Raw genomic sequence first — 25,148 nt, 5'->3', positions numbered from 1 at the left:
CTATACTCGTGCAGCCCTAGTGAGTGAGAATATCTGTCTAGCTGTGTTGTGCCACCATTTGTGACACTGATACTATTCATTAGCCTGTCTATGGCATTTGCCATTATGTGATAGCATTGCGCTAGCAGACTTTAAGGCAAAACCATGCAGTTGTTTTTAATACACAACGTGTAATTCTCTTCAGCAGTAAAAGTCATGTGGGACTTAGAAAAAAAACATCTTGGAAACGTTTTTTTTGGTAGTCACTATAAGCCAAACTTCTGCTTGTTGTGAAGTAAGTTGGTTTAATCAAATGCTCATATGTCTTTTTTTTTGTTGTTGCTGCAATTCAAAGAAAAAAAGAAAAAAGAAATTCTTAACAACAGCTTGTATTTTGAAAAGCCCATACGTCAAGTCCTTCGCTGTACTGTACTCAACCTGATCATCGCTGAAATTGTTAAAATCATTGCCACATGTCTGACCAAGCGCCTTTCTCTGAACCCCGCGCAGGTCTTGCCAGAGGTTGACTGCATGATGCTGGAAATGGACACCGCAACTCCCTGGAGATCAATTCATGTGAAATATATTTGCTGATGTTTTCAAGTGGGAAGGTCAGTGCACAGGAGACAGACGCAACAAGGAAGATGCACATTTATTGTTGCTTCTTTAAATCTTCATATATATATATATATATATATATATATATATATATATATATATATATATATATATATATATATATATGTGTGTGTGTGTGTGTGTGTATATATATAGTGACACTCAATCACTAAAATTACACCATAGGGTGGTGAATTCAAAATCCTCTCACTGCCATCTGCTGGTTATTCCAAGTGCCTAAACTACAATATTACACTTGTTTAAATAATAGAAAGTTCGCTCCATAAACTGTTATTACATGGACTCTTGCTTCATTAAACTTGAAGTTTGTTAGGCTCTATGTCACCACTCCTGGAAACAAATACTGTAGTGCTACTAATGACATTATACAATTCTAAGAGTGCTCCAGCTAGTGTGCTGAAATGTCATTCCGTAGTGAAAGACAGTATTTGGGGACATAACTAGTAAATTGCAATACTAGATACTAGTGTACTGAATTGACTTTCTAGTCTTCTAATAATATTATTTTATCAATAAAACCTCATTTTATGTCTAGGAAACTGTGCAGCAGAAAATTAATTTGTGTGTCTTTTAACGCTTGTCAATAAAGTGTGTGAGTCGAGCCATTTAAAGCAAACCCAAACAAGCTTTGCAGAGATGTTCTACAGTCGTCGGCTGGATGGTGGAAGGGTGGAAGGGTGGAAGGGTTGGGGGGCGGTGGCGGTTTCACGCAGCAGACATGGGCGGGACCAAGCGGCAAGAGCTGGCCGCCGTGCCACCATGCCGCGCTCCCATTGGCTGACGGCGACCAAAGGCGGAAGTGCACGGAACAGTGGGGATTCCCCGAGGGAAGTTCCCAACTCCGCTAAGTAGGCTATGTAAAAACACACACTTCGCCATATCCTCAAGCCCACTTCCTAACTCTGCGTGCGTGTGTGTGTGTTTTTGTGTGGGAGTGTGTGAAGAAGAACATGTTGTCCGCACATAAAATTCAACTTTAATCCAAAATGAAGGTAAGCGGACGCTCAGTGGCATGTCGGGAGGTGACGGAGGACTCACGCAAACTGATCGTTGGCTAACTTGAATGACTGGATACGGTTACGGTTTAAATTTACACATCTAAGCTCCATTTCTTACTTATTCGACTGTGCTGAGTATTTTATTGGAAAGTTGCTGTATAGCGAAGAGTGTTGCAAAAGATAACAGAACTAGACTTAACGTGCCAACACTTTACACGGAATTGTGCCATTTTGATTCAGGAACTTTTTCTAAAACAGAAAACTTTATATAGTTATGAATCAGCCTCGTTTTCATTTATGTATTCATGTATCGGTTTAGTGCTCAAACGGATCTTTAAATGAGAGTACAGTCCAGTTAGAGGAAGTCTATTTGCAGGAATTGCTTTGCCACGGTCATCATATTTACAGCATTTCAATGTTATTTCATCATTAAGGTATTTCCTAAAATGTAACTAATTAAACTGGTTTGCACAGGTGCTTGTGACTCTTAAAAAGTTTGGATTAAAGTACTTGAAAGACCAGCAATGTTTTTCACAACAATCTTTACCTGAATTGTCTGCTTGCTAAATGGGGAAATTGAACATATCATTGTTAACAACATGTCGTATGCGTTTCATTCTACACATCCGCTTCTATTATTATTATTAATTTGTAAACTATGACAAGTTATGGGTGGAGGAAAAGCATTCGACACGTATATTTTGTTTTCTGCATGTGTGATGCTTCACCGGAAATGCCACTATTCTCAAACTGTTTTGTCAAATTAATCAAACAAGTTTTTTTGTTGCAAATTGTGCATGTGATGAATAAGAAATGTGACAAGGTTTGGTATTGATGACATGTTGGGGAAAAAAAAACATTAGAAAGAAACAAATGTCACAAAAAGTATACAGTAAATACTTAAAAAAAAAAAAAATGATGATCATGCCTCAATTTACCATGTTCACAAATGAACTTTGTCAGTATGAAATGTGACTTCTCAGATCTGGATTTTCAGCGTTTTCAAGTTCTGGCAATCTCAAATCAGAACCAGAACTTGAGAAACGGATGACAAGACTTCCAGTGTACTGTTTGCATGTGTAAAAATATTTTTTAAAATGCTCAGCAGCATTGTTCGGGGACTGTTTTGTATCCCCCCCCCCCCGTTCAATGAAATCTTGGAAATGACTTACATCGACAGGTCCTTTGTGTGCTCTCTCAGGGATGATTGCGGCGCACACGGTATGGAGTGGAACGTCGGAGACCAGCTCAACAAAGCTTTCGAAGCTTTTCGCCAGGTCTCAATTGAAAAGGACAATGCCAAAAAGGAGTTGCAGCAAATGGTAAGACCGCAGATGACTCTCATTGACAACACAGCACAAATGTTAATTTAATAATTTAATAACCATCTTGTAGTGCCAGTTGGACCAGGAGCGAACGTGAACCATTGTTATGTTGCTACAATCACAGGCCACAATGCACGTGCGTTCAATCTAATAAAAATGGTAATCTAGTAGAAAAGTTGTCAAAAAATACTTCCTGGACACTTATAGTAATGATCAGATTTATTGATGCTGTCAGAGGTGCTAATTTATTGTAGTACAATGCAGGTAATTAAAAAAAATCAATTAAATACACAAGTGAAATGATCACACATCTCCCATATTGTCTGCTGACAATGCACCAAAAGCATTCATTCTAACACGAATCAAACGTTTGACAAGCGCCTTCCTGTTTCCTATTTCATGTCGATCAGGTGTTGCAGTTTTACACGTACTTTCATTACAACATGATCAGTTGAAGTCAAGTTTGAAGTCAACCATCATCATGGAACAACTTGTTGGAGGTTCCACTGAATTTGATTTTGTAGGTGTACCTAATGAAGTGGATAATGAGTTTATATTCACAAAATGGACTCAAATGGTAAAGCACGGTTTTTCAAAAATCATGCTTTGTCACTGCTACTGTATGTTTACGCCAAAATGTGACGGATAAAGCTCGGACCAGTCACTCATTACCAAAATGTATTTTTACAGACTGAATATTATCAGCAATACACTGAAAAACTGCAAAGGCAGATCGAGGACCAGCAGCAGATGATTGCACAACTTAAAGCTCAGCTGTCTGCGACAAGGAAACCAACAGGTCAGTGATGTGATCCTAACCATCCAATCGTTTTCTCTCTGGGACTCGATGATAACATATTTTGATGGACGTTTTTGTATGGCATGCAGCCGCATAATGCTGCTTTGCCACCCGCATGCTGTTAATTTACACACTTTTGGATTCTAAGGAGAGGTGAAATGCGAGTCGTGCAACCATCTCGTTGATGGGGCCAGTGCACATGGGAAAACACAGCATCCGGTATGTCTCTTTCATCTTTTTTTTTTTTTTTTTTTTGTATAAAGCCCTACAATGACCCTGAAAATGACTTTTTTTTTCCTTTTTTTTTTTTTTTTTCCTTTTTTTTTTTCTTTTTTTTCCTTTTTTTTTTTTTAAATATAAACGGTGTTGTAATAATCCTAGTTGTAGTTCAGGTTTAGCTGTGAGGCTGCAAACGTTGTCGTGATGTGGGAGGAGCGCAGTGAATTGGTGCAAGCTGACTAACTTGCAAATGAAATGCCGCCGTTTGAAAATAAGACTTTAAATCATGAAGGGACTTGTCAGGTGGCTGTGTGATGCTTTCAGGAAACTTGAGGATTTTTGTGTTGCTAAACAGAGGTGCTTTTTTTGTGTGGACAAACCGCAATGCAATATCAACAATAATATTATGTATATTTGAATGTCAACACAATAACTTCATTGTGCATGAGTTTTTACAGTGCAGTAATCACAGAGGATGCAAGAGTTGAAAACGGTTAAAAAAAAAAAAAGATTGTTTTCAAGTGCTCTTGTTCTGCACTTTCACTTCACAAGATGGTGCTAGAGGACAATGTTGCTGCAAGTTTGAATTTATAGACTGTTCCACTACCATGCATGCACACTTGCAGATTTACTTGCAATATTAACTTGGATGCTTTAAACTCTGATCATCACTACATTCCTGACACTTTAAAAAAAATAATAATAATTGTTCTTTTTTTTCAGGAAGCTATTGCTGTTGCTCCACTTATTAATACTGTCAGTGTTGGCTAGTAAGTCCCCCCCCCCCCCCTCTCTGTACACCAAGACAAGTGTGCACTTGTGTCTCATTGGTACATTTGTTTGTCAGTCAGGACATGCTGGATGCACTGGAAGCAATTCAAGGGACTTTTCGGCAGATTTGCTCTCTCTCTCGAAGGCAAAAAGATCACCTGAAGAGATTCCGCGGGGGAATAGAAACTGCAAATGGTATTTGTTCGATATCTTGGAAAAATTCTTGGACTCTTATACAAGACTCAAAGTTGGAATACCCAAAATATGAAAAAGCACATTTTCCACAGACCTTAAATTAGAATTTCTAAAGCTATTATTCCTGTCAATGATTCATTCTTTTGCGTATATAAGGTAGTTTACATCAATAAATTAATCCAAATTCATCCTTAACAGGACACATTTTATATAGAAAGACTACCACAACATTTCAGAAAATAGCTGAAACATGATATTGAGCCCACAATGGCACACATGGAATGAAAGATCTTGATATACAAATAAAGCTGACTTACTTACTTACTTTAATTTCAATTTGGTTTTGTTAAACCTTTATTCTTTTTTAAATCCTGTTTTGCATAATGGTTAAATCCTCATGGAATAAAGACGAGCAAGAAATGTGCATATTTGAAGCATGGCCACCACCAGATGTAAATTCATCTATCCAAATATGTATAAACCCAAACAGGAAGCTATATCTGGTGGTTTTGTCTGGTGTGCAATATTATACACACCTATTAAGTGCACACCTATTAGTGCGGTTGCAAATTATTAGTGTTAAACTCTCACCTGCCACATCTTAGGCAAAGTATTGTTAATAGTGCTCAGTTTTTATTGACACTTCCAGAGAGGTGTTAATATGGCAATATGTTTCTAGTTGTGCTTGTAGTTCAGTGATGTAGAACTGCACCTGCACAACTAATCAAATAATTAGTTTGCCCTCTTTAGCGCTATCAGAAGGCCACTTTTAGACCACGGCTGGGGACATACCTGTATACAGCATTTGAACAAAGCGTGACACAAACACATATAGTGATCATAATGATAAATAATTGCTTGATCTTTTATATTTTATTTTTTAAATAAATTTAGCACGGCCGAAGGATCAAGACAAAAAATGGCCACCACTCAGAGGCGGCACTGTTTTCACAACTGCAGACTACAATCACAACAAACGTATACCGGTAGTTCAATTAATAAACTAGTTTTAATCCCAACTGGAATCTTTTTTTGAAAGCAGGATTTCCTGAAAGAGCTCATGTGTTGCATTTTTGGGTCTACCAGGACGTATCTTGTGGGATTATAATGAAAGGGCCGAGTATGTAAAAGATACTGTGAATGCAGACATTGGCAAGATTAAATATCTGTATGAATAACTACATCTCTCTGGCAAAAGAAATTAGTGACTGAAAAAAAAATGCTGCAATTTTGAAACCTATTTAAATGGATCTAGATTTTATAACCGATTTCACAACGCTTCACAAATGTTCAATATTTGCTTAGCTGTTACTTCCTCTTAGTTAAGAGGAAGGGCACAAAGGAGAGTAGAAAATGTAAGGAAAAAATATAGTAAAATGAGAAAAGTGTGAATGACTCCAATAGTTTGACGTGAACAAATATTCTGAATGTCAAAAGCAAACATTTATTAAAGGCTTTACTTCAATGCATGTAGTTAGTTATGTTTTGACGTAATGTTTTGTAACTTTTTGACGTAACCATCCGCTGTCATCTAAAGGATCATTTGTGGTCAAAATGGATATTGTGCTTAATCAGCCTTAATACATGATTATTAAGACGATTTTTGTGATGAATTAATTAGTTAACGCTTTAACTTTGACAGCACCAGTTTTAAGCCTCACAGTACTTAAAACTGGCTGTTAACCCTCAACGCCAAGACTGTTTGATCGAATAAGAGAATTAAGTAATAAGTATCTTAAAATAAGCAGAATGATCTTGTCTGACAATTTCATTTTAGTAAAAAATAACTTAAAACTGAAACTTGAGTTTTTTTCGTGCCATGTCCAAATCTGGTGTATTTCCTCACAAATACATGCTGCTTGCTTTTGACTGTGTTCAATCAATCATTTAAGCAGGAATTGGCTACGTTTTGATGCCAAATGATTTGTAACAACCAATGTGGTTACACAATCCACCATGTGAAACCTCTTCAAAGCAAATGCTTGTGTGCCGTCTGACAGATCAGCAGTTCTCCATGCCCATCCAGTGCACAGACCGCGCGGCCGAAACCGAAGCGCCCTTTTTCTTGGCGTCGAGGTCGGCGGCGGATATTCCACTGGTGCCTTCATCGCTGGCGTCGCGCGGCGCCAGCCCCGACGACAGGGACTTTGTCGACTCGCTCGTCAAGCTCAGTGTCAAATTCCCGCCTCCCGTGGACAGCGAATACGACTTCCTGAACAGCGCGCCGGAGAGAAACGCTGCTCTGACCGTGCCCGTGAGGCGACCCCTCAGCGGAATCCCGACGGCCGCCAACAACAACGAGGAGGAGGAGGAGGAGGAGGAGGAGGAGCAGCCCTCGCAACTGCCTTTTGTCATCCCGACATTCCCCTCCCACGCGACGTCCTCCTCGCTCTCTCAGGAGGACGTTCGGGGGCCCCAGCAGGTGAGAAGCGGGTCTAGGAGAAGGAGTAGCAAATTATCAGTTTCTGCTTGGTTTTTGCTAATGTGAGCGAATGTGTGTGAAAGTCCAAAAATAAGCGCCACGTCTAAACTTGAAACACATTAACGTGTAATGAGTGCTAATCCCTTGTTTTTCTGTTTCAACTCTCCGCTTGTTTCTGCTAGCATATTTGCCGGAAGGTGTGAGACCAGATGGAAGTGCCCGCTCGGTGTTAGAATCTGATGAAACACGCCTGATGATTGCAACGTGTACCTTTTTAATTGTCAAGCATATTCATAACAGACATATGACAGCATATTAGGGCCACGTATAAATATTTGTTTTTTTTTCAGAGGTGGGGTAATATTCTGAGAAAAATAACTTTTACACTTTATAAGGTGGCAAATTTGCAAGAACAAACATTCAGAAATTTACGACAAACCTCGCAAATTTGGGAGTTAGTTTTTCTCTCGCAAATTTGCCACTTTATAGTCGTAAATTTGCCACTTTATAAACTCACAAAGTTGTGATTTTTTTTCTCTCGCAATTTTGTGAATTTATAAACACGTAAATTTTTTAGTTTTTTCCCGCAAATTTGCCACTTTATAAACTTGCAAATGTTTTTTTTTTTCTCGTAAATTTGCCACTTTATAGTCATAAGTTTGCCACTTTATAAAGTCATAAATCTGCCACTTTATAAACTCGCAATTTTTTTGTTTTTTTTTCTCTCAGATTTGCCACTTTATAAACTCACAAATTTGCCACTTTATGAACTTGCAAATTTGCCACTTTATAAAATTGCAAATTTGCCATTTTATAAAGTCGGAAATTTGCCACTGGATAAAGTCGTAAATTTGCTACTTTATAAACTCGCAAATTTGCAAGTTTTTGCTCGCAAATTTGCCCCTCTATAAAGGGGCAAATTTGGCACTGTTTTTTTTCTTGGAATATTACCCCCCTCTAGAAAGATGTGTATATGTATATTTATACATGGCCCTAATACGCCGTCGTACAGACATGATAGTTGTAAACGTATCATAATCAAACATGTGAAAATCACATTTTGACCTCACTCTTCCGCCTGTAAACTTGAAATGTAACAGTTTTTCCTATAGAATGCTCTCACAAGTTGTGCTTACTGTATTGATGAATTTTTTTCCTGTGAATAAAATCGAGCTTTCCTCACGTTAGTCTCTGTGGAGCCCCGATCTGTGCGAGGCAACCGGCGCGGCAGCAGAGATGGCGACGGCCCAGAGCAGCATCCCGGATAAATGTGCTTTCTGCCATGCCGTGGTTCCTCAGGAGCAAATGAACAGCCACCTCTACTCACATTTCTCTCCGAAGGATGAAACGCACCGTTGACTTTGTTACCACCGCAGCCCAGAGACTTCATGTTAAGCGTGGCTCCGTTTCGCCCGCCGCAAAGTATGTTCACTGTACGGGACACTGCAATGAGACTTGAATCCATTTTATTTAATGTTGAAGAATTTGAATGGTACAGTCCCCGTATGTTTGTTTTGTTTTGTTTTTTCTAATTGTTCTGCAGCTGAGATTTTGTTATGATGCATGAGGAAATAAAGCCAACAATGAATCATTTATTGTAAGGTGGACCAAGGTGTAATCATTTTGTTTATATATTTTGAAAGACAATTTGCATTGATAAGCAATATTTTAATGAAAAAAGATCAGCTCTTTATACATCTTCAATTGGGCGTCAAACTCATTTTTGTTTTGACCGAAATGAAACCATCGGACAAAATCACCACCAGAAATGAAGACAAGCCCTGATCTGTAGATTGAGAAGTAGTTTGTTTGTTTAAATCCTGTATTTAAAAAGTGCCTTTTCCAGAGTGAAACTGGCAGATTCGGCCTTTAAAGTCATCCCCCCCAAAACTGTTTACAATAATATGCTCTATGCAGAACCTCACTAGTCTCAATATAGTATTCATATTGTGTTTGTGGAATATGAATTAAGCAGTCAAATCCACCTTTTTTATCCATCTCAGGGATCGGCCATTTTGGCACTTGCTTTTGACTGCTAATGACATCACAGTTGTTGAGGGCAGGTAACGACCAATCATTTTCTGAATTTGGTCATGTCTGAGCAACAGCAAAATGGCTGCCCCGAGATGGACAAAAACAGGCAGATTTTGCTTATTGTTGTTGTGCAACTGAGACAAAATGAATCCTGTTGATTCAGCATTGACTATTTTCCATAGAAGAACAACATAATGTCAGCTATGGGGAGTTGCGCAACATTCATACGACCGATATTGAGATCAACAATTTACCAAACGAACCGCTGATCCCCTCGTTACAGTAAGTAATGTTCCATATTTATTTAAACCTCGTTTTAGCTCATCATTCAGACTTTTCTTGATTGAAGAATCGTGGAAAGATTCTCCGCCCACAAACCTGTTGTTTAAATTAGCACAGTAATGTGAAGCAGCTGTTGGTCGACCACAGTGATGTTTTTTTTTCTGAAACGTTTACAAGTTTGCCGCCATTTACGAAGTTTATGTGCCATATGTTCATTAGACACTGGAATTGGTTTTAAGACTGAACGGCACACAACAATCAGGCACAAACACGCCGTTCAATTAGCTCAATTACGTCCTCATTTGCCAACCCCTGCTTGTATATTAGTACGTATTTTTGGAGAACTACAATATTTCTTTGACAACTGAGCATTAGCTCTGCATTCGAGCGCTTGCGTGAATCTCTTAATGATCATCTTTGTCCATTCTGCATGGTTAGGGTTACAAATCAATATTTCTTTGCCTCTTCTGTTTGCATGTTGAAGAAAAACATGCATGCATGCATGTTGGATACTTCATCACCAATACAAAATGGGTGCCGCATGTTAAAGTCCTTATAGATGAGATTTCTTTTGAACAACAGTGGATGGTTATTTTATCAATTTATTAGTTTTTATTTCTATTTACATTATGTTTTGCATTCAATTTTTAAATTATTTTTTTTATATCCATTTTATTGTCACTTTATTTTTCTTTTTTGTCCTCCATACATACTTTTAAAAGGTGGCTGGTGTGGAATGACTCCAATATGACTTTGAATATGTGACGGTCATTTTAAACAGAGCCATATCCCAGTTATATGGGGGTGTGCACATTTCTGCAACCACATTATCCACGTTGTTTATTTTTGTTTCCCCCTGTCAATAGGATTTAAAACCAATATTCAATTGTGTTGTACAGGTTATAGATCATATTAATAGTGGAAAAAGTTGAACATATATATATATATATATATATATATATATATATATATATATATATATATATATATATATATATATATCGTTTGAACTGTAAAGTGAGATTTATTTGTGCAGAGGCTTTAATTGCATTTCATAAATAGCTCTGGAAACAGAAAGCGTTTTTCCCCATTTACCATGCCAAACATTACATATTTATTAGTGCATTTGTAAAGACACATCACGTCATTTTGCATTCTACAGCACAGCATGTGGACAGTGTGTGTTGCTGGAGGTGGGTGGGGGGACGGGGAGGGGAAGGGGAAGGGGGGCAGTTGTCTGGCAAATGCAGATCCCTAATGATCCTTTCTGGTTAATCTGTGAAGAGTCGAACATAGTGCAGCCTACACGCTTTTCTCTCTGGGAGCATGAACAGCTGCTTGCTCATAATTACGTTGTCATTCATTGTTTGGAAGTGGAAACTGCTTGTGACGGCTTGTATTATATTTACTATACTATGTATGTATTTATTTTTTATTTTTTTATTCTGACCAACAAAGGTGCCTCCTCGTGGAGAAAATGAACTTTACAGCCTAGTTTTTGTTGTTGGAAACCTTTCAGCTTTACTTTCTAAATGCATGCTGGAGCGATAAGCGACGTATATAACATCAGACAAACGCAAAAAAAAAAAAAAAAAAAAGATGTAAGATATGGATCGAGGTGGATATGTAGCGGCCTGATTACAAGGTGTCAAAATTGCCAGGAGCGAGAAGGTGAAAGCAATCAGGGGTGAGAAGATTGCGGCATTCGTGAGGGGCAACTAATTATCCCAGTCATTTGTGGAGGGAAGCGTCGGAGGCCCACCGACTGGCGACAGATTGGTGCGGAGGAGAAGGGGAGGTGTTAGAACAATGCGGCCCAGCTCCCCGTCATTACTGCAACGCTAATCGGCACTGCCGCCTGTCGGTGCTGGGAGGGCGACGGGGAAGTCAGCCAGAGGGGTTGGAGGGTGGAACGTGACGCACTACTGGCGCTCAGCTTGTTTAGTGCACAGAAAAACGCCTGTAAGTGTGTCGTCACACACGACACAGCATTTTTTTTGCTTTGATGGTCCAGTCATGAAATAACAAATTGTGAGCAATAAAAGTGTTTTGTGCTGAGGTTGAATCCCAAACACGCAGACACAAATAAGATTTTAACTCGTGGAATAAACATGACTAGACGAGAAACAACGAGAGCTGCACAGAGGAACAGAGGTAACAGAAGTAATAATCCGACAAAAGCACATTTCTCAGACAGTATATAGTTATACAGTTATAAAGACAGTGAATCGATCTGATTGGTTGTGGCTAGACATGTGGGTAACAGGACCGACATGGAATTATCTGATTGGCTGTTGACTAGATAGGGTGGCACGGTGGAAGACTGGTTAGCACGTCGCTTTGCGCTTTTGAAACCAACATATTTCGCATTATACCCACCATGAATGTTTTGACGTCTATAGCCGTGAATGAGTTCATCTAAAATGCTATTTGTATTGATGCGAATCGTTTTCAGGTCTGCAATATGGCCAAGTTTTACTAATCATTACTTTAAGTCACAGTTTGATTTTAACATGTTAAAATTGTCCAGAAAGGTTCCTGAAACGATACAAATGAATACATTCGGTATAGAATACTGTTTAAAAAAAAATAAACATAAATGAAATACAGGAGGTGAATTTATTCTACATGTTCTTTTTTGCCTCTATAAATGCAAACGCAAGTTTGCAATTGGTAAAGTAATAATAGTTTAGTATTTTTTTTTAAATCACAGTTTTTGTTTTAGTTTTCACTTTTTTTCTGACTCTGCCTTTTCTAAAACTCCTTTAAATGTAAAATCCGTCTTACATTTCTTTTAAAACGATTTAATTGCCTCAGATGTTGACAATTGACGCACCACTAACGGTTTGCTTTTTGCAACTAAGCCTCAACATGCACGAGTTCAGCGAGAATGTTGAAAGCAAACGGCGAGCTAGCAAGTGGATTGGGCGGGGGGGGTCACCTGACTCGAGTGCCCTCTTCACATCGGTGTCATCGAGATGATTAACAAGTTAGGAGGGAAGCATATTCCCTCTGTCTGTGCCCGGGTCACCGTTGGCATGAGCGGGTGCCAAGTCGCGTTGGCGACGCCAGCCCAGAGCGGGCGACGGCGAGCTCCTTGGTGTTCGAAAGAAACGTGTTGACGCCATCTTTGCCTCTGTTAAGTCTCACAACATCCACCAACCCCCCTCAGCCACCATTGTGGAGCGTGTTGCTCTCACATGAGGCTTGGGGCAAAAGATTTGGCAGTCACAGCTTACTGATGACAGAGGCAGTGGTGCGATCGCACCCACAACCCCAAAGGACGCTCACGTTTCAGGCGGGTGGCTGTTCAGTACGCATGCATTGCAAAGACATTGCTCATTGCAGGTCACACGATTCGCATTTGTTGAGAGCCACAACTGTTTTTTCTTTTTTTTTAAGCTTTGTCTTGGACGTGCACACCTATCAGCCGTGTTTGTAGCCGCTAACTCTTGATTATCGGTGCCGACATTTAACATTTTGATGAATGGCAACATCGTCCTTTTTTTTTTTTTTTAAATGAAATCTAAAAGCCGAACTAAGATTAAAAAAAAAAAAAAAAAAACTAATTATAGGGATAGACCGATTATCGGCTGGGCTGATTATCGGTGCCGACATTTAACATTTTGATGAATGGCAGCATCGGCCTTTTGTGTGTATTCAAGAATTAGCTCTTCCTTTCAAAGAGGTTGGTAACCCCTGGTTAAGGGTTTTTATTAAATAAATTATATTAGCAATTTCCCCCCTTATTAAGACCTCCACTACATTTGCACCCTTTTAAAATGAAACCTGATTGTGCTCCTTTTAGATGAAAATATTCTTCTTGAATAAGCTTCTTTCAATTGTTTTCGTTCAGGCTCAGCCATAGAAAATGTAAGCTTTTTTTTTTTGCTTTTTTTTTGGGCAATCTCAGCTATGAATGTTGCCGCCAATAGAATATTATCTAAATCAGGGGTGTCAAACTCATATTAGTTCAGGGGCTGCATGGAGGAAAATGTATTACTAAGTGGCCGAATCAGTAAAATAATGGTACATAACTTAAAAACAATTGCCTTCAATTATTCGCAGATTTTTGCAATTTTTATTCTTTTTTGCAGCCCTTTTTTTTAACAAACCATAACTTTAAGTTGTGTGTAAAATAATTACTTCCACGGCGATTCCGTGTAAAAGTTACATTACTCACCCGAGGACTGCTTGTGAAATTACAAATTTATATATTTGATTGTGACTGGCTGATTAACGCTTTGACCGCCAAAAACGTTTAATAACGATCAGTAAAATCACAACGTATATTGCCATAAACGTTAAATAACGTCAACAATTTAAAAAAAAAAAAAATTCTCAGTGCAACGTCTAAGTGCAGCACTGCCTGGTCAATGGGTTGTGGAATCTAAAACACTCGGATCATACCCCTTTGCGGGCCAGATCTGGCCCGCGGGCCTTATGTTTGACACCCCTGATCTAAATGATATTTCGAAAAATCATCTGTGTCTGGCCTCAACGTTTTCATTAACTCCGTTATAAGAAATATTATCAGCATAGTGCAATTCTACCTTCAAAACTGAAGCCTTTATTTGTTTGAATATCGTATTCCAACGATGGTCTTGTGCTGCACATAACGACGCGTCCAACGAGAGACATTTAGCTGCCAATTTTAGCACTCTTCGAAGCTTGTCTCAAGATGTCAGCAGGCCGCCATTTCTTTCGCGCGCACGCGGATGTTTGTTCGCTATTCTCGGCTTAGAAGGAAAGAATCCATTCTCGGTTTAATGACCTCGCCTCGCCGGGCGGGGCCGACAGGGAACGCGCTCTTGACTTGTACTAAATTTGCCAATTAACACCTCTGATAAGAGGCAGCCTCCAAACAGCGCCAGAGCCGTTTGTTGTCGAGATTTTTAATGACGAGCCTTGCGACGTCCCCGCCACGTCTTGCCGGATTTTTTTGCTTTGTGGCGATACGAGCCGCGGCGCGATTGATAATCAGGCTGGCCGTGATGTTGGACATATTTTCCTTCTCCGCATGCCGCTTGAATCCTTATGCGCTGGTTGGGCAGGCGATTTTTTATTTTTATTTTTGCACCCATATGTGCACGTGCAGCTTTGATGAAGCACATGTGCGGGACGGCCACGCTCAATTTGCGGCATCCTCTCTTATTGTTGTCACGCTTTGAGAAAAATACAACATAACAGCACCGTCCTCAATAAATCAGTCCTAAAAACGATCGTCCCTTTTCAAAAGACCCCCCTCTCCACCGCCTCCCATTGCAGTCACCCCTCTGGTGCCGCACATGCTTATCAGCCTCCCAAACAACACCTAGTGCAGGTGTGAATATTCAAATCCCCAGTGAAAAATCACCGTGAGCTTTCTTTGGTTGTCCTCAGAGTCCCCTTTACGTGCTGCAGCCTTGGGGGCCGCCATGCTGTTGGCTAACGGCAACTTGCAGAAACACCTTTGGCGAAGTGTAAGGTGGACGTCCGCTTACCAAATGCGCTTAATGACTGACGAAACCGTTCTCAATTGAAAATCAGAGTCTAATTGAAAAACAAACAAACGGGGGCTTCCTGCGTTGTCCGATTAAATTGCACTGAGCTGTCAAAATTATTCGATTAATGGACAAGTAATCGACAGCTATTTATTTATTTATTTATTTAATTGTCCAAATCCCCTGATATTCACCACATCAACAGTAGGCCTAATTGTAACTGATTTCTGTAGAACTTCATAAAAAAATATTATCTTCTGTGTTTCATCAAAACAAGACATTTGCAAACACCGTTTTTTACGTCGACCTTTTATTAAATCAATATACGAATATACAAAGTATGAAATAAACACCAATCACCAGTTAATAAACTGTAATCAGGGGAAAAAAAATCTTTTGCAATACATTTTATTGTAAAATTTAAATAAATCAGATTAGTCGATAGATTAATTTATTAAAAAATAATCAATATTGACGGCACTATACATTTTCATTAAATACACAACATATTAAAAAGCTGCATTATTGATGAGATTGAGTCATTTAGTTGATAACTCATTCGAATGCACATCCTAATTTCGTAGCACCTTCTTAGATGCATTCATTTTACATTTGCATTATTAATTAATCATGGTTGAACGCAAAATTTCAAGGCAACAAACTGATAAAATCTTAAATTGGGCAATTCAACAAAAAGATGTAAGTTTTGCTGCTGTGAAATTTGGTTTTCTCACATTTCACAATAAAGAAATAAGAATTTACTGAACTAATTATCCCTAGTATTGTCTCCCAACCTAAAGATAAAAGTAAAAACAAATCAGCAAATTATCCTGGAGCAAACAACTTGCTTATTTTTTGTTGTTTTGCCAAAAATGTCAACAATTTAGATCTTAAATTAAATGACCATTTTAGCCCCCAAAAATACAAGTGGTGGTGTTTTTTGTTTGTTTTTTTTCCTCCAGTGTGAGGAGACTCACAGCGTTCTTGCATCCTTTTCCTCTGAAGCCGACCACCTCGGTGTCACATCTTAATAGCGATGTGAGATGTGTTCTACTCAAATATTCAGTGTTAAGAAACCATCTGGCTTGACTGGAGCTGAATGTCATCCTGGCAGGCCACTTTTATCTGACTGACACCTCCAAGAATGAAGTGGGAGGACCACTTTCCCGTCCGATGACACGACGTAGCTCGGCATATTACCACAACCAACGCTGGAATATGACTACATTCGGCTGCGTTGCGATGAGTTCATCCTATTTACGCCGTTTGGTGTCACTTTTTGTGTTATTCCGTTGGAAGCCGTGAAAATGGCACGCCATATGTATAATACTCACTTGCTGTTGGTCTTGCCAATCCCCAGTAAATGAGTTCATTCCGTGCCAATGCTCCTCTCTTTGTCTTTGGGATTTAATTGCGGATTTTGCGATATTGCGGGATGTAGCAGGTGCCCAGTGCTTGATTTGACTCGTCTTGTGCATCTAATAAGAACTATATGAAAATTCTTTGCACATTTCATACTCATTTTTGACAAACTAAACTCAAGCGACAAATAGTGAATGCTTGTTTTTCTTTCCTTCTTCTTCTTGTGCGCAAAAACAAATTGGCAGCATATTTTGTTCACACCTTGGGTAACCTGGGGATCGCTGGTGCGGTTGTCTCTCGTCTTACCTATGACAACAAGCTGCAAAGTGCTCCCTGTGCCCTAATCTGCAATGTACTGTTGAGACCTGCTGCTGATGCTGCATGTTCATGTTGTTTTCTCTTTCCTTAATGCTGCCAATGAAAAATCCATTTAATGTCCAATATTCTTGAATCTTTATATCCGGTTTCAGAGGTGGCAAATCCAGGTCCAGAAAGTAAAAATCCTGCCACAGTTTGGCTTTAGCCGCTTGTGCTAGCTAGCTAGCTCCCTAGCAGGTAGCCGAACACCCGGGGAGCTAGCTAGGGAGCGTGCTAGCTAGCACATGGACCTGGATTTGCCACCCCTGTAATATGTTGTGTATTTAATGTCATTTCTAGCGTAATCCTTAAACTCCGAATTTTGTAGTCCTGTCACTATGCTGTTAGCGAGCTCCCTAGCTAGCTCCCCAGTGCTCAGATACCTACTAGTGAGCTAGCTAGCACACAAGTAGATGAGATGTCCACGTCTGTGTAATGCACTGAAGTTTTTTAACCTCAAGACGAAGTCTTTTTGTAATCTGACATTATCTGATAGACAGCTGACATTAACTCTGACATTAACTGCAGGCAATTACTCTCGAATGTCATACAGTAGTGGAAGGCATATATCAGGAAAAAAAAAAAACATTACTCAGTCTGAGAACAAAGAGTAGTAGTACATGGACTATAAAATGGATATCAAGGATATTGAATAAATGCTCAAAAGGCTCTCAATAGCTGTCTTTATGTTTACTCCTACCAGAATTCCCCCCCCCGACACACACATACTCCAAAAACAGCACATTGGCTTTCAAACGGAACCAAGAAAGGCCCACTGATCTCGAAATGGCAGTCAGATTGGGATTTTAGCATCAACAGATGGTCAGTGGATGCTTTTAAATGACTAACACCACTGCCTGCTTTTGGAGTGGGCACAAGCTAGCGTCCGAGTAGTACGCTACTCGACTGTCTCATCAGATCTGCCCGTGTGAATGATGTCACCATGAGAGCCATCCTCAGTGCTACTCACTCGTCCCGCCGGCCGTGGGACATCCCCGTCCGCTTGCATTATTCAACGGTACTCCTTACCTCTCCAAAGCACGAGGGACTGTTGAATATTTGAAATATATATTTGATTTGTTGTTGTTGTTGTTGTTTTTATTTAACGTGTATGGATGAATGCAGTGATGGTGGTGGTGGGTGGAGACGTTGCCAGCTGGTGTAGCCTGGACGGTCACCAAGGCAATTTGCCGAGTCTGTCGAACTGATCCGCTGGACTTGGCAGGCTCACGAGGGGACGTCGTGGACGAGCGGGCTTCCTCGAGCGCCTTTTAGTTTCGAGGAATTGATGGATCATTGATCGTTTTCGCTCTCAGCGCAATGCAATGAGCGCATTTGACGTTTGACGCGTCATTCGGGCGGACATGGACGGTGAACCCATGCTATGTTGCGTTATAGACCAAATTTTTAAATAACTGTTTTATACAGATTGAGTTATTGCTTATGTTTGTTAAAAATGGACAATTCCAAATGTTTCCGCAGTGCAACGCTTCATTTCTATGGGGTATTGCATTGCCTTGCCTGTGACTATACAAACCAAGCATAATGTTATAGTTGTCGTTTTATCACATTTTCAAAACAAAATAATCCTCACAAATGAAATTACAACGATCCAAAGTCCAATGCTTTAAAATGAGGAAAGTAGGAAACCGGATTCTTCCCATTCGGATTGTGTCAGTTCTGACCTCAAATTTAGACGATATTCTTGATACCCAGCGTAGAATTTATCGGAATCAGCCATCTTTCCTGTTTACATTTGATTTAAACGCTTTGAGGGGGGGGGGGGTACTGAGACACCTCAAGTGGGATAAATCCGACTTCAAATCCTCCTTGAATGCAGCATAAGACCGCCATTTTGACTTGCATATTTCTAAACAACTATTTATCCAGGTTATTTTATTGCTTTTGTTTATTAAAAAAAAAATACCCGAGAAGAGAACCTTAAAAAACTAACCTTTGTAAACATTGAAGGAGGAAAAAAACAGTTTTGTTTTTTTTAATTGTTCAGCTCTAGATTTCGATGCACGAATAGCCTTCGTGATAGTTTTACCACTACGCAATATAACAAGGCACACTCATTTATCAACACAATTAATGTTGTTTTTTTCAGCCAATTACCCCCCTGTTTATAAATAACACCACATCTTAAGCTAAACATTTTCTAATTAACTTGGTATACAGTTGTACAAGGACTGCTCCCATCATAACATTAGCATTGATGCTAAAGCTAACAAAACAAAAGATGGTCTGGCCGATGAAACAATGGCAAACATGCGTTCCTCTTTTTATTTCAAGATTATAATGATTTCAAAGTTGTCAACCAGAGGTTAAGTTTTTGGAAAATTCTCTTGGTCTGATCTGAGTATCATTTTTAGCCAAATTATTTTTTTTAATCTGCTGATTGGTAACATCTGCCAGCTAGTGCCAGCTCCTTTCAAAAATGCTAACAAAGCGTCATCAAATAAAACAAAAATAAAAACCCAAATGACTCCAGAAGCACAAACCAGGCGCCGTATCGATCCGGCAGCCTCTGATGACACCGTCATGTCACTTTTGTGTTTAAGTGTTATCTTGTTATTGTCAAATTATCAAGCTGTCAGGTCTGGACGAGGCCCGTACATGTGATGTTGCTTTGTCTCTTGTGTCACTCCAGCTGTTGCCACAGCTATCTGCTTCGGATGCAGCTTCTCGCTGCAAAATCTGATTAAACTTTATCTAAACAGTCATTTACAACAGGCATTAGCATTAGCGGAGTAGTTTTGGAGACCTTTACTGGTTTTGTGTAGCGTTGGTCCGATCTTCTTGGAGATGCTGCAGAATTCTGGGAACGGCGCACGCGTCAGCCAGAAGTTCACACGTACTGGCGTGGCTGTGAATTGATTGGCCTGTCCCGTCGTCTTTCCAATCAAATCGCCACTCGCGTTGTCGTTACGACGAGGCGCGCAAGTTTGTCAGGACACAACTTGGGTTTGTTTGCCAGTGACTCATGTCACATTTATTTCTTTTCTCGACTTGGAACGCCGTCCTGCTCCCAGTAGAATTGCGCACTGATCATTAACCTTTCCTTGCGTTTCCTCCCTTGCCTGGTCACATTTCCTCGCGATTTGCTTCCTGGCCCCCATATGCCACTTTCCGATTTCCTGCCTGCAGACAGCAGGGAGTAGCTCTATTATCACCTTCCTCGAGCTGTCTTTGTATGTGAGAGGCAATTCCATTTCACTCAGACATGGGGAGGAGGAGGAGGAGGAGGAGGAGGGGGAGGAGAAGAAAGAAACACATATAGAGTACTCAGAAATTGGTAGATGGTCACTTCTTTATATTTGAACGCGGCACTACTTGGCTTTTTTTGTTTTGTTTTGTGTTTTGTTTCAGGAGTTAAATTCAATGTGGTTGAGCTTTTTGCTTGAAAAGAATATACAGATACCCGTAAAAGGTAAAAACCTGCGACAAAAACTTTTTTTTTTTTTTTTGTTTTTTTTTTTTACACACGCTGAAGTTTACTATAAAATTGACACAAAAAGTGAAATAAACTTGGTGTATTTAAACACCAAAATTGTCAACCAAACTTTGTCTGATTAAAGTCTGTTAGCTTAATGCTAGCATGTCAAGTGATTCCCTGGGATATGAGTGACCAAACTCTGTTGTTCCGGCAACTATTTTGCTTTGACTTGAGAGCAAAAAATTGATATGTTAGCCCTCTCGTGGCAGTGATGTCAACTCAACAGCTATTCGTTACCTTAAAACCCGCTAGCTTAATGCTAACACATAATGGGAGATGCCATGTGCTCGCTAACGATGTTGTAGTCCCTTAAGCAATGGATATTCGAACACTTAAGGTGCACACTGAAGGTACACGACAATTTTTTTTCAGTAAACTGTAAAAATCACCAAAACAAATGATAGCTTAAAAATCTCTGATATAGCCCGGTGCAAACATTGGCTTTGTCCTTCCAAATAAGAGAAAAGTACGAAAGCATGGAACTGCCGATGTTCAGTGTTTTTGACTGGCGAGTACGTTTGAATTTGTTTAGAAATATGTTTGAACGTACTCGCGAGTACGGTCGAGCGTATTGTAGACTAAATGCTACTAGCGTATCAATACCCCGTCGCATTATGGGGGACAACCCGAACCGAAATCATGCACTGTTAACAGGTTTGAATTTATTGGTATAATGTGAGCCAAATACTTTTTTTTTTTTTTTCACTCGCTCATGCGCAAGTAATACCTCGAGGCATTATGGGACAATATGCCATGTTTGTAGTGTTTAACGTACTCGCAAATACGTTTGAACATACTCACCAGTCAAAAAAGTTCACTCCACATTGGCAGTTGAACGCTTCCGTAGAAAAGCTGCACTTTTCGCCAGGTTGTTTATCGTCAACTCTATTCAAAGTCGCCCTCTGAAATATTTACAGTGCCCAAGCAGCTACATTACACTGCTGTGAAGCTGTGCTAAACATGTTGAGGATGTCTCTAATGCTCCCATTCTCAAGTGTGTTCGCTCCATTTTGCGGCATTTGACTCCGAGCTCATGTTATTTTTGGGGGCTTTCCCTATTTGGTCTTATCTTTTCCTTGCTTTTATCGGCATCTTGTTCTTCGGGAGCACTCGGGCTTCTCGACAATATTGCCGCGGCATAAATTAAACATGCGCTACGCGGAGTGATAATCTGCAGGCCTCTCTATTTTCACGCTGCATTCCCAATGAGCTGCGGGTTGGCCTGGTGTTGTTGCCTGTGATTTTAATGACTATTATTCTCGCAATGCGACAGCCGCCTGCTTGCTCCTGCTCTCCTTTCAATATTTCCCTTTTTTTTTTTTTTTTTTTTTTTTTTTTTTTTTGAACCAGTTATTTTAAGAACTGGGCGCTTTGTCATTGACGTAATGAAGATATAAAGAAGCTACTGATCCAAGAAGACAACATGTGATAATACCTTGTTTTATTTTAGCATTACTGTGTATAGAATACTCAAAATAATGATAGTAGAGTAGTATCTTGACTAGTTGAATTCATTCGGTATCCAAGCGCTTACTTTACGTGCTAATCACGAGGCACTCTAAAGTTGACACGCCAGCAGACTGTTTCGAAAGGAAGATGTATTTTCAGGGAGTATGCATAGCCAGCAAGTGCGCTGGAAAAAAAGTGATTCAGTTCTGGCACCCTCTGATGGCTAGTTTTTTTTTAGTGCAATTTAATTTTCATTAGGGATGTTTTGGCCCTTCTATGTTTAAAATCAATACTAATTGTCAGATGAAGGGGAACGTAATATGCCCGTCAAGTCAATATGTGGAGGAACTCCATGTGTGCGTGCATTAACACGTAAGCAACTCAATAGGTGTTATTAGACATTGTAGATGGTTTATATGCATTGCTGTTATATACAAAAGTACGATATTGTGCTTTTTTTTTTTTAGTATGAGCTCTTTTTTTTTTCAATATTGTGACCTTTTGTATCGCCAACCTCCTCACAATAGCGTGATAATTATCATATCGTGAGCTTCATATTGTGATCATATCGTATCGTGATATTTTGATATCATTACATCCCTATACAATGGGAAAAGCAGAGTGAAAATACACCATGCAACTAATAGAGCACCCAGAAAATAAAATTGAGTCCATCGAATTGGTTGCAAAATTACAAAACCATTACAGTAATCCAGTTTGAACACTTAAATGACAAACTGGCAAATTCAAATTCACCATTGAAGGTGAGACTACATTCATATTCAAGAACAAAAAAAAAAAGTTTCTATTGTTTGTCACTTTGAGCAGTGATGTTGCATGGGAAACCTCAGAGGAGTCCCGAGGCAGTAAGTGCACACACTTCATGGCATGGCTACTCTTAAAATGCAACCGATGTCACTGCTAAATAATTCCAACGTTACAAACATCAGCCCCCGCAATCACGACGATCCGCCGATATTCATTTGGCATAAGTCAGTTTCATTCCGGCGCGCTTTTCATCAGAAATGGCCTGAAAAGAAGAGTCGGTGTGAATTTTTCATGGCCGGGGGCTTACTGGGGACAGTTGGCCGTGTTCTTCACTCGCAGACGTCTGACGGCGCATGGCAGCAGAAATAACAAAATGGTCACAAACCCCGGCCGAGCTCGCCGGGTCACACGGCCTCGTTAATTTTTCAAGGGGGACGGCAACAATCCCAACACTTGATAAAAGGTCAGGAGACGGCGATAAAAAGACGTTTTTAAGGCACATTGGGTCCACGTTGGAACTGTGAGTGATCCTGCGATTGTAGCTCGTCCTTTTTTTTTTTTTTTCTTTTTTTTTAAAGATGTATAATCTGCAAATCAGTTTTGGCTTTGGGCTGGTAGACGCCACATTGCGGCGTTTCACACGTGTTACTTCGCTGTAGTTGGTGAGAGACAAAATTCACACAGGTCTCAGTGTGTGTCTGTTAATGGGATTCTCCAGATGAAGAAACGCTACTACCAAGTCTCCGTTCAAAATCGGGTCAGATGACATTCATATGAACCCATGACTGCTGAGCTTCATTTTAGTAAGACATATTTCTTTTTGGCCCCAATGTTCGAATGACAATTTGTGTCTAACTGTTCAGTGTTCTTCTATGCCTTTCTGTTACTCTTCCAGTCTCTCTTCTGTAGCTGTGTTGCAACTTGCTGACGACACAAAGAGCTCAGCCGCCACTTTCCCCCAGTTTGATCAATTGTTAGGCATCGCCTTGGTCTCGTGATGTCACGTGATGAAGAGGACCGACTGTAAGGCAAGACAGCTTTATTTATATAGCACTGTTCATACGCATTGTAGAATTTAAAACGTTTAAAATAAAATGAAAAACAGAAACAGAAGAGTTTTTAAGATATTTAAAAGCAAAGTAAAGAGGAAAAAAGTAGTAAAAGAGTGTACAAGAAAAAGATTTTTGGGGAAAAAAAATATTCTAGAAAGATCTTGATCATGGGTATGGGAGGGGAAAGCACATTTTTTATTTTATTTTTTTTGTTTTTACCTGGCTTTAAAAGCATTCACACTAGTTTCAGTTCTTTTAGTAGCTTATTCCATTTGTGTGCAGCACAACAGCTAAATGCTGCATCACCATGTTTGCTTTGAACTCTAGGAACTACTAATTGACCCGAGACTGCGCTCTACTCAACTGGCATTTCTTTATTTACAAACCAATTTAATTTTTTTTTTTTTTTTAAGGAAATATATGGACATATGAGGATTCAGTCTAATAAGTAAATGCTCAGTGGGCTCAAGAACAGAGTGAGCCCTATGTTGCACAGAACGTTCATCTATATATTTTTTTTCAGCACACCTGAATTCTCACCACAATCACCTGCGCTGAGGTTAATTTGTGAGAGCTTTGCGGTGAAGCGCTGGCAGCGCCATTGGCCTGCGTCCTTTCAGGACACGACTCTAATGAGCAGGTGTAGGAGGGCACTCGCGCGTACGGACGCGTGTCGCCGCGTGTCCGGGGAGGCCGGCTAATGAGACTTTAAAAGCCACAACTGCCCACTCCGCCCCTTCGCCGGCCCCCAGCTGTCTTTTCTGTCACAGAGCAACGCCGAATCCCATTGACGCTCATATTAGCATAGTGACGGGATTAGCCAAACAACTTAATTAAACACTTGACATGCATCGTCTTGGAATCAAAGTTAAGGGGGTGGGGGGGATATTTCTTTCCTTTCACTTTGATTTATTGACGGAAATTGCAATGTGACATGTGGCAAACAACATATAAATAACTTAAGGGCCATCTTAAATGCATTCCCATGAAATTTTTAGTGCCACTGTAATATAAGCCACTACCTGTCATGAATTCCAAATAACCTTGGCTCTATCCTCTTAGTCCAGGCCCAGTGCGCCTCATTCCTTATTACTGGCCTGACAAGGAAATGTTTACCCATCCGACAAGAGACATGCCATTCCGTGGTTGCAAAAAAAAAAGAAAAAAAAAAAAGAGGCAATTTCACCTGACTGGAGTAGCGTGCGCGCCGTGTGTCCCCTCGCTGTATCCTTGCTGGCTATAATTTTGTTGTCATTTGCTGTGCTGTGATCATATCATTGAAGTGACAGTAGTGGGCATTAGGTAAAGTCCCCGAGCTGGTGCTCACTTTGGGCCCTTTTTCTCTCCTTGTCATTCACATTGATTAGATTAGACCCAGGTGGCCCGCACACATTCCTTTGGCACAACAGCAATCGGAATAATACAAGGAAGAAGTGATGCAGCTTGTAATGTAAAAAGGACACTTTAAATTAATATTTGAAATCTCTACGTGAGTTTATCTCTCTTTTCACAACA

At 39.9% G+C, this 25,148-nt stretch overlaps 1 protein-coding gene across 5 annotated transcripts in view; it reads left to right on the top strand.

The window, feature by feature from the left end:
* The window catches only part of tank (TRAF family member-associated NFKB activator), a 39,141-nt gene extending 30,193 nt beyond the window's left edge, over nucleotides 1–8,948 (top strand). For 2 of the 5 annotated variants that reach the window (XM_077535855.1, XM_077535856.1), the window contains 8 exons: nucleotides 490–590; nucleotides 2,818–2,938; nucleotides 3,632–3,740; nucleotides 3,889–3,959; nucleotides 4,683–4,729; nucleotides 4,807–4,925; nucleotides 6,926–7,347; nucleotides 8,536–8,948. In XM_077535855.1, the coding sequence (XP_077391981.1) occupies nucleotides 2,840–2,938; nucleotides 3,632–3,740; nucleotides 3,889–3,959; nucleotides 4,683–4,729; nucleotides 4,807–4,925; nucleotides 6,926–7,347; nucleotides 8,536–8,706 (1,038 nt within the window). In that variant the 5' untranslated portion in view covers nucleotides 490–590; nucleotides 2,818–2,839 and the 3' untranslated portion in view covers nucleotides 8,707–8,948. Of the gene's footprint in view, nucleotides 1–489; nucleotides 591–1,292; nucleotides 1,611–2,817; nucleotides 2,939–3,631; nucleotides 3,741–3,888; nucleotides 3,960–4,682; nucleotides 4,730–4,806; nucleotides 4,926–6,925; nucleotides 7,348–8,535 lie in introns of those variants that run through there. The other 3 variants (XM_077535853.1, XM_077535852.1, XM_077535854.1) reach the window with 3 other exon arrangements.
* Nucleotides 8,949–25,148: the final 16,200 nt, after the last annotated feature.

The sequence above is a fragment of the Festucalex cinctus genome, chromosome 11 (assembly GCF_051991245.1).
Source record: "Festucalex cinctus isolate MCC-2025b chromosome 11, RoL_Fcin_1.0, whole genome shotgun sequence".
Lineage (NCBI taxonomy): Eukaryota > Metazoa > Chordata > Actinopteri > Syngnathiformes > Syngnathidae > Festucalex > Festucalex cinctus.
Note: the sequence above shows the minus strand (reverse complement) of the source record. Positions and strands in the feature narration are given on the sequence as shown.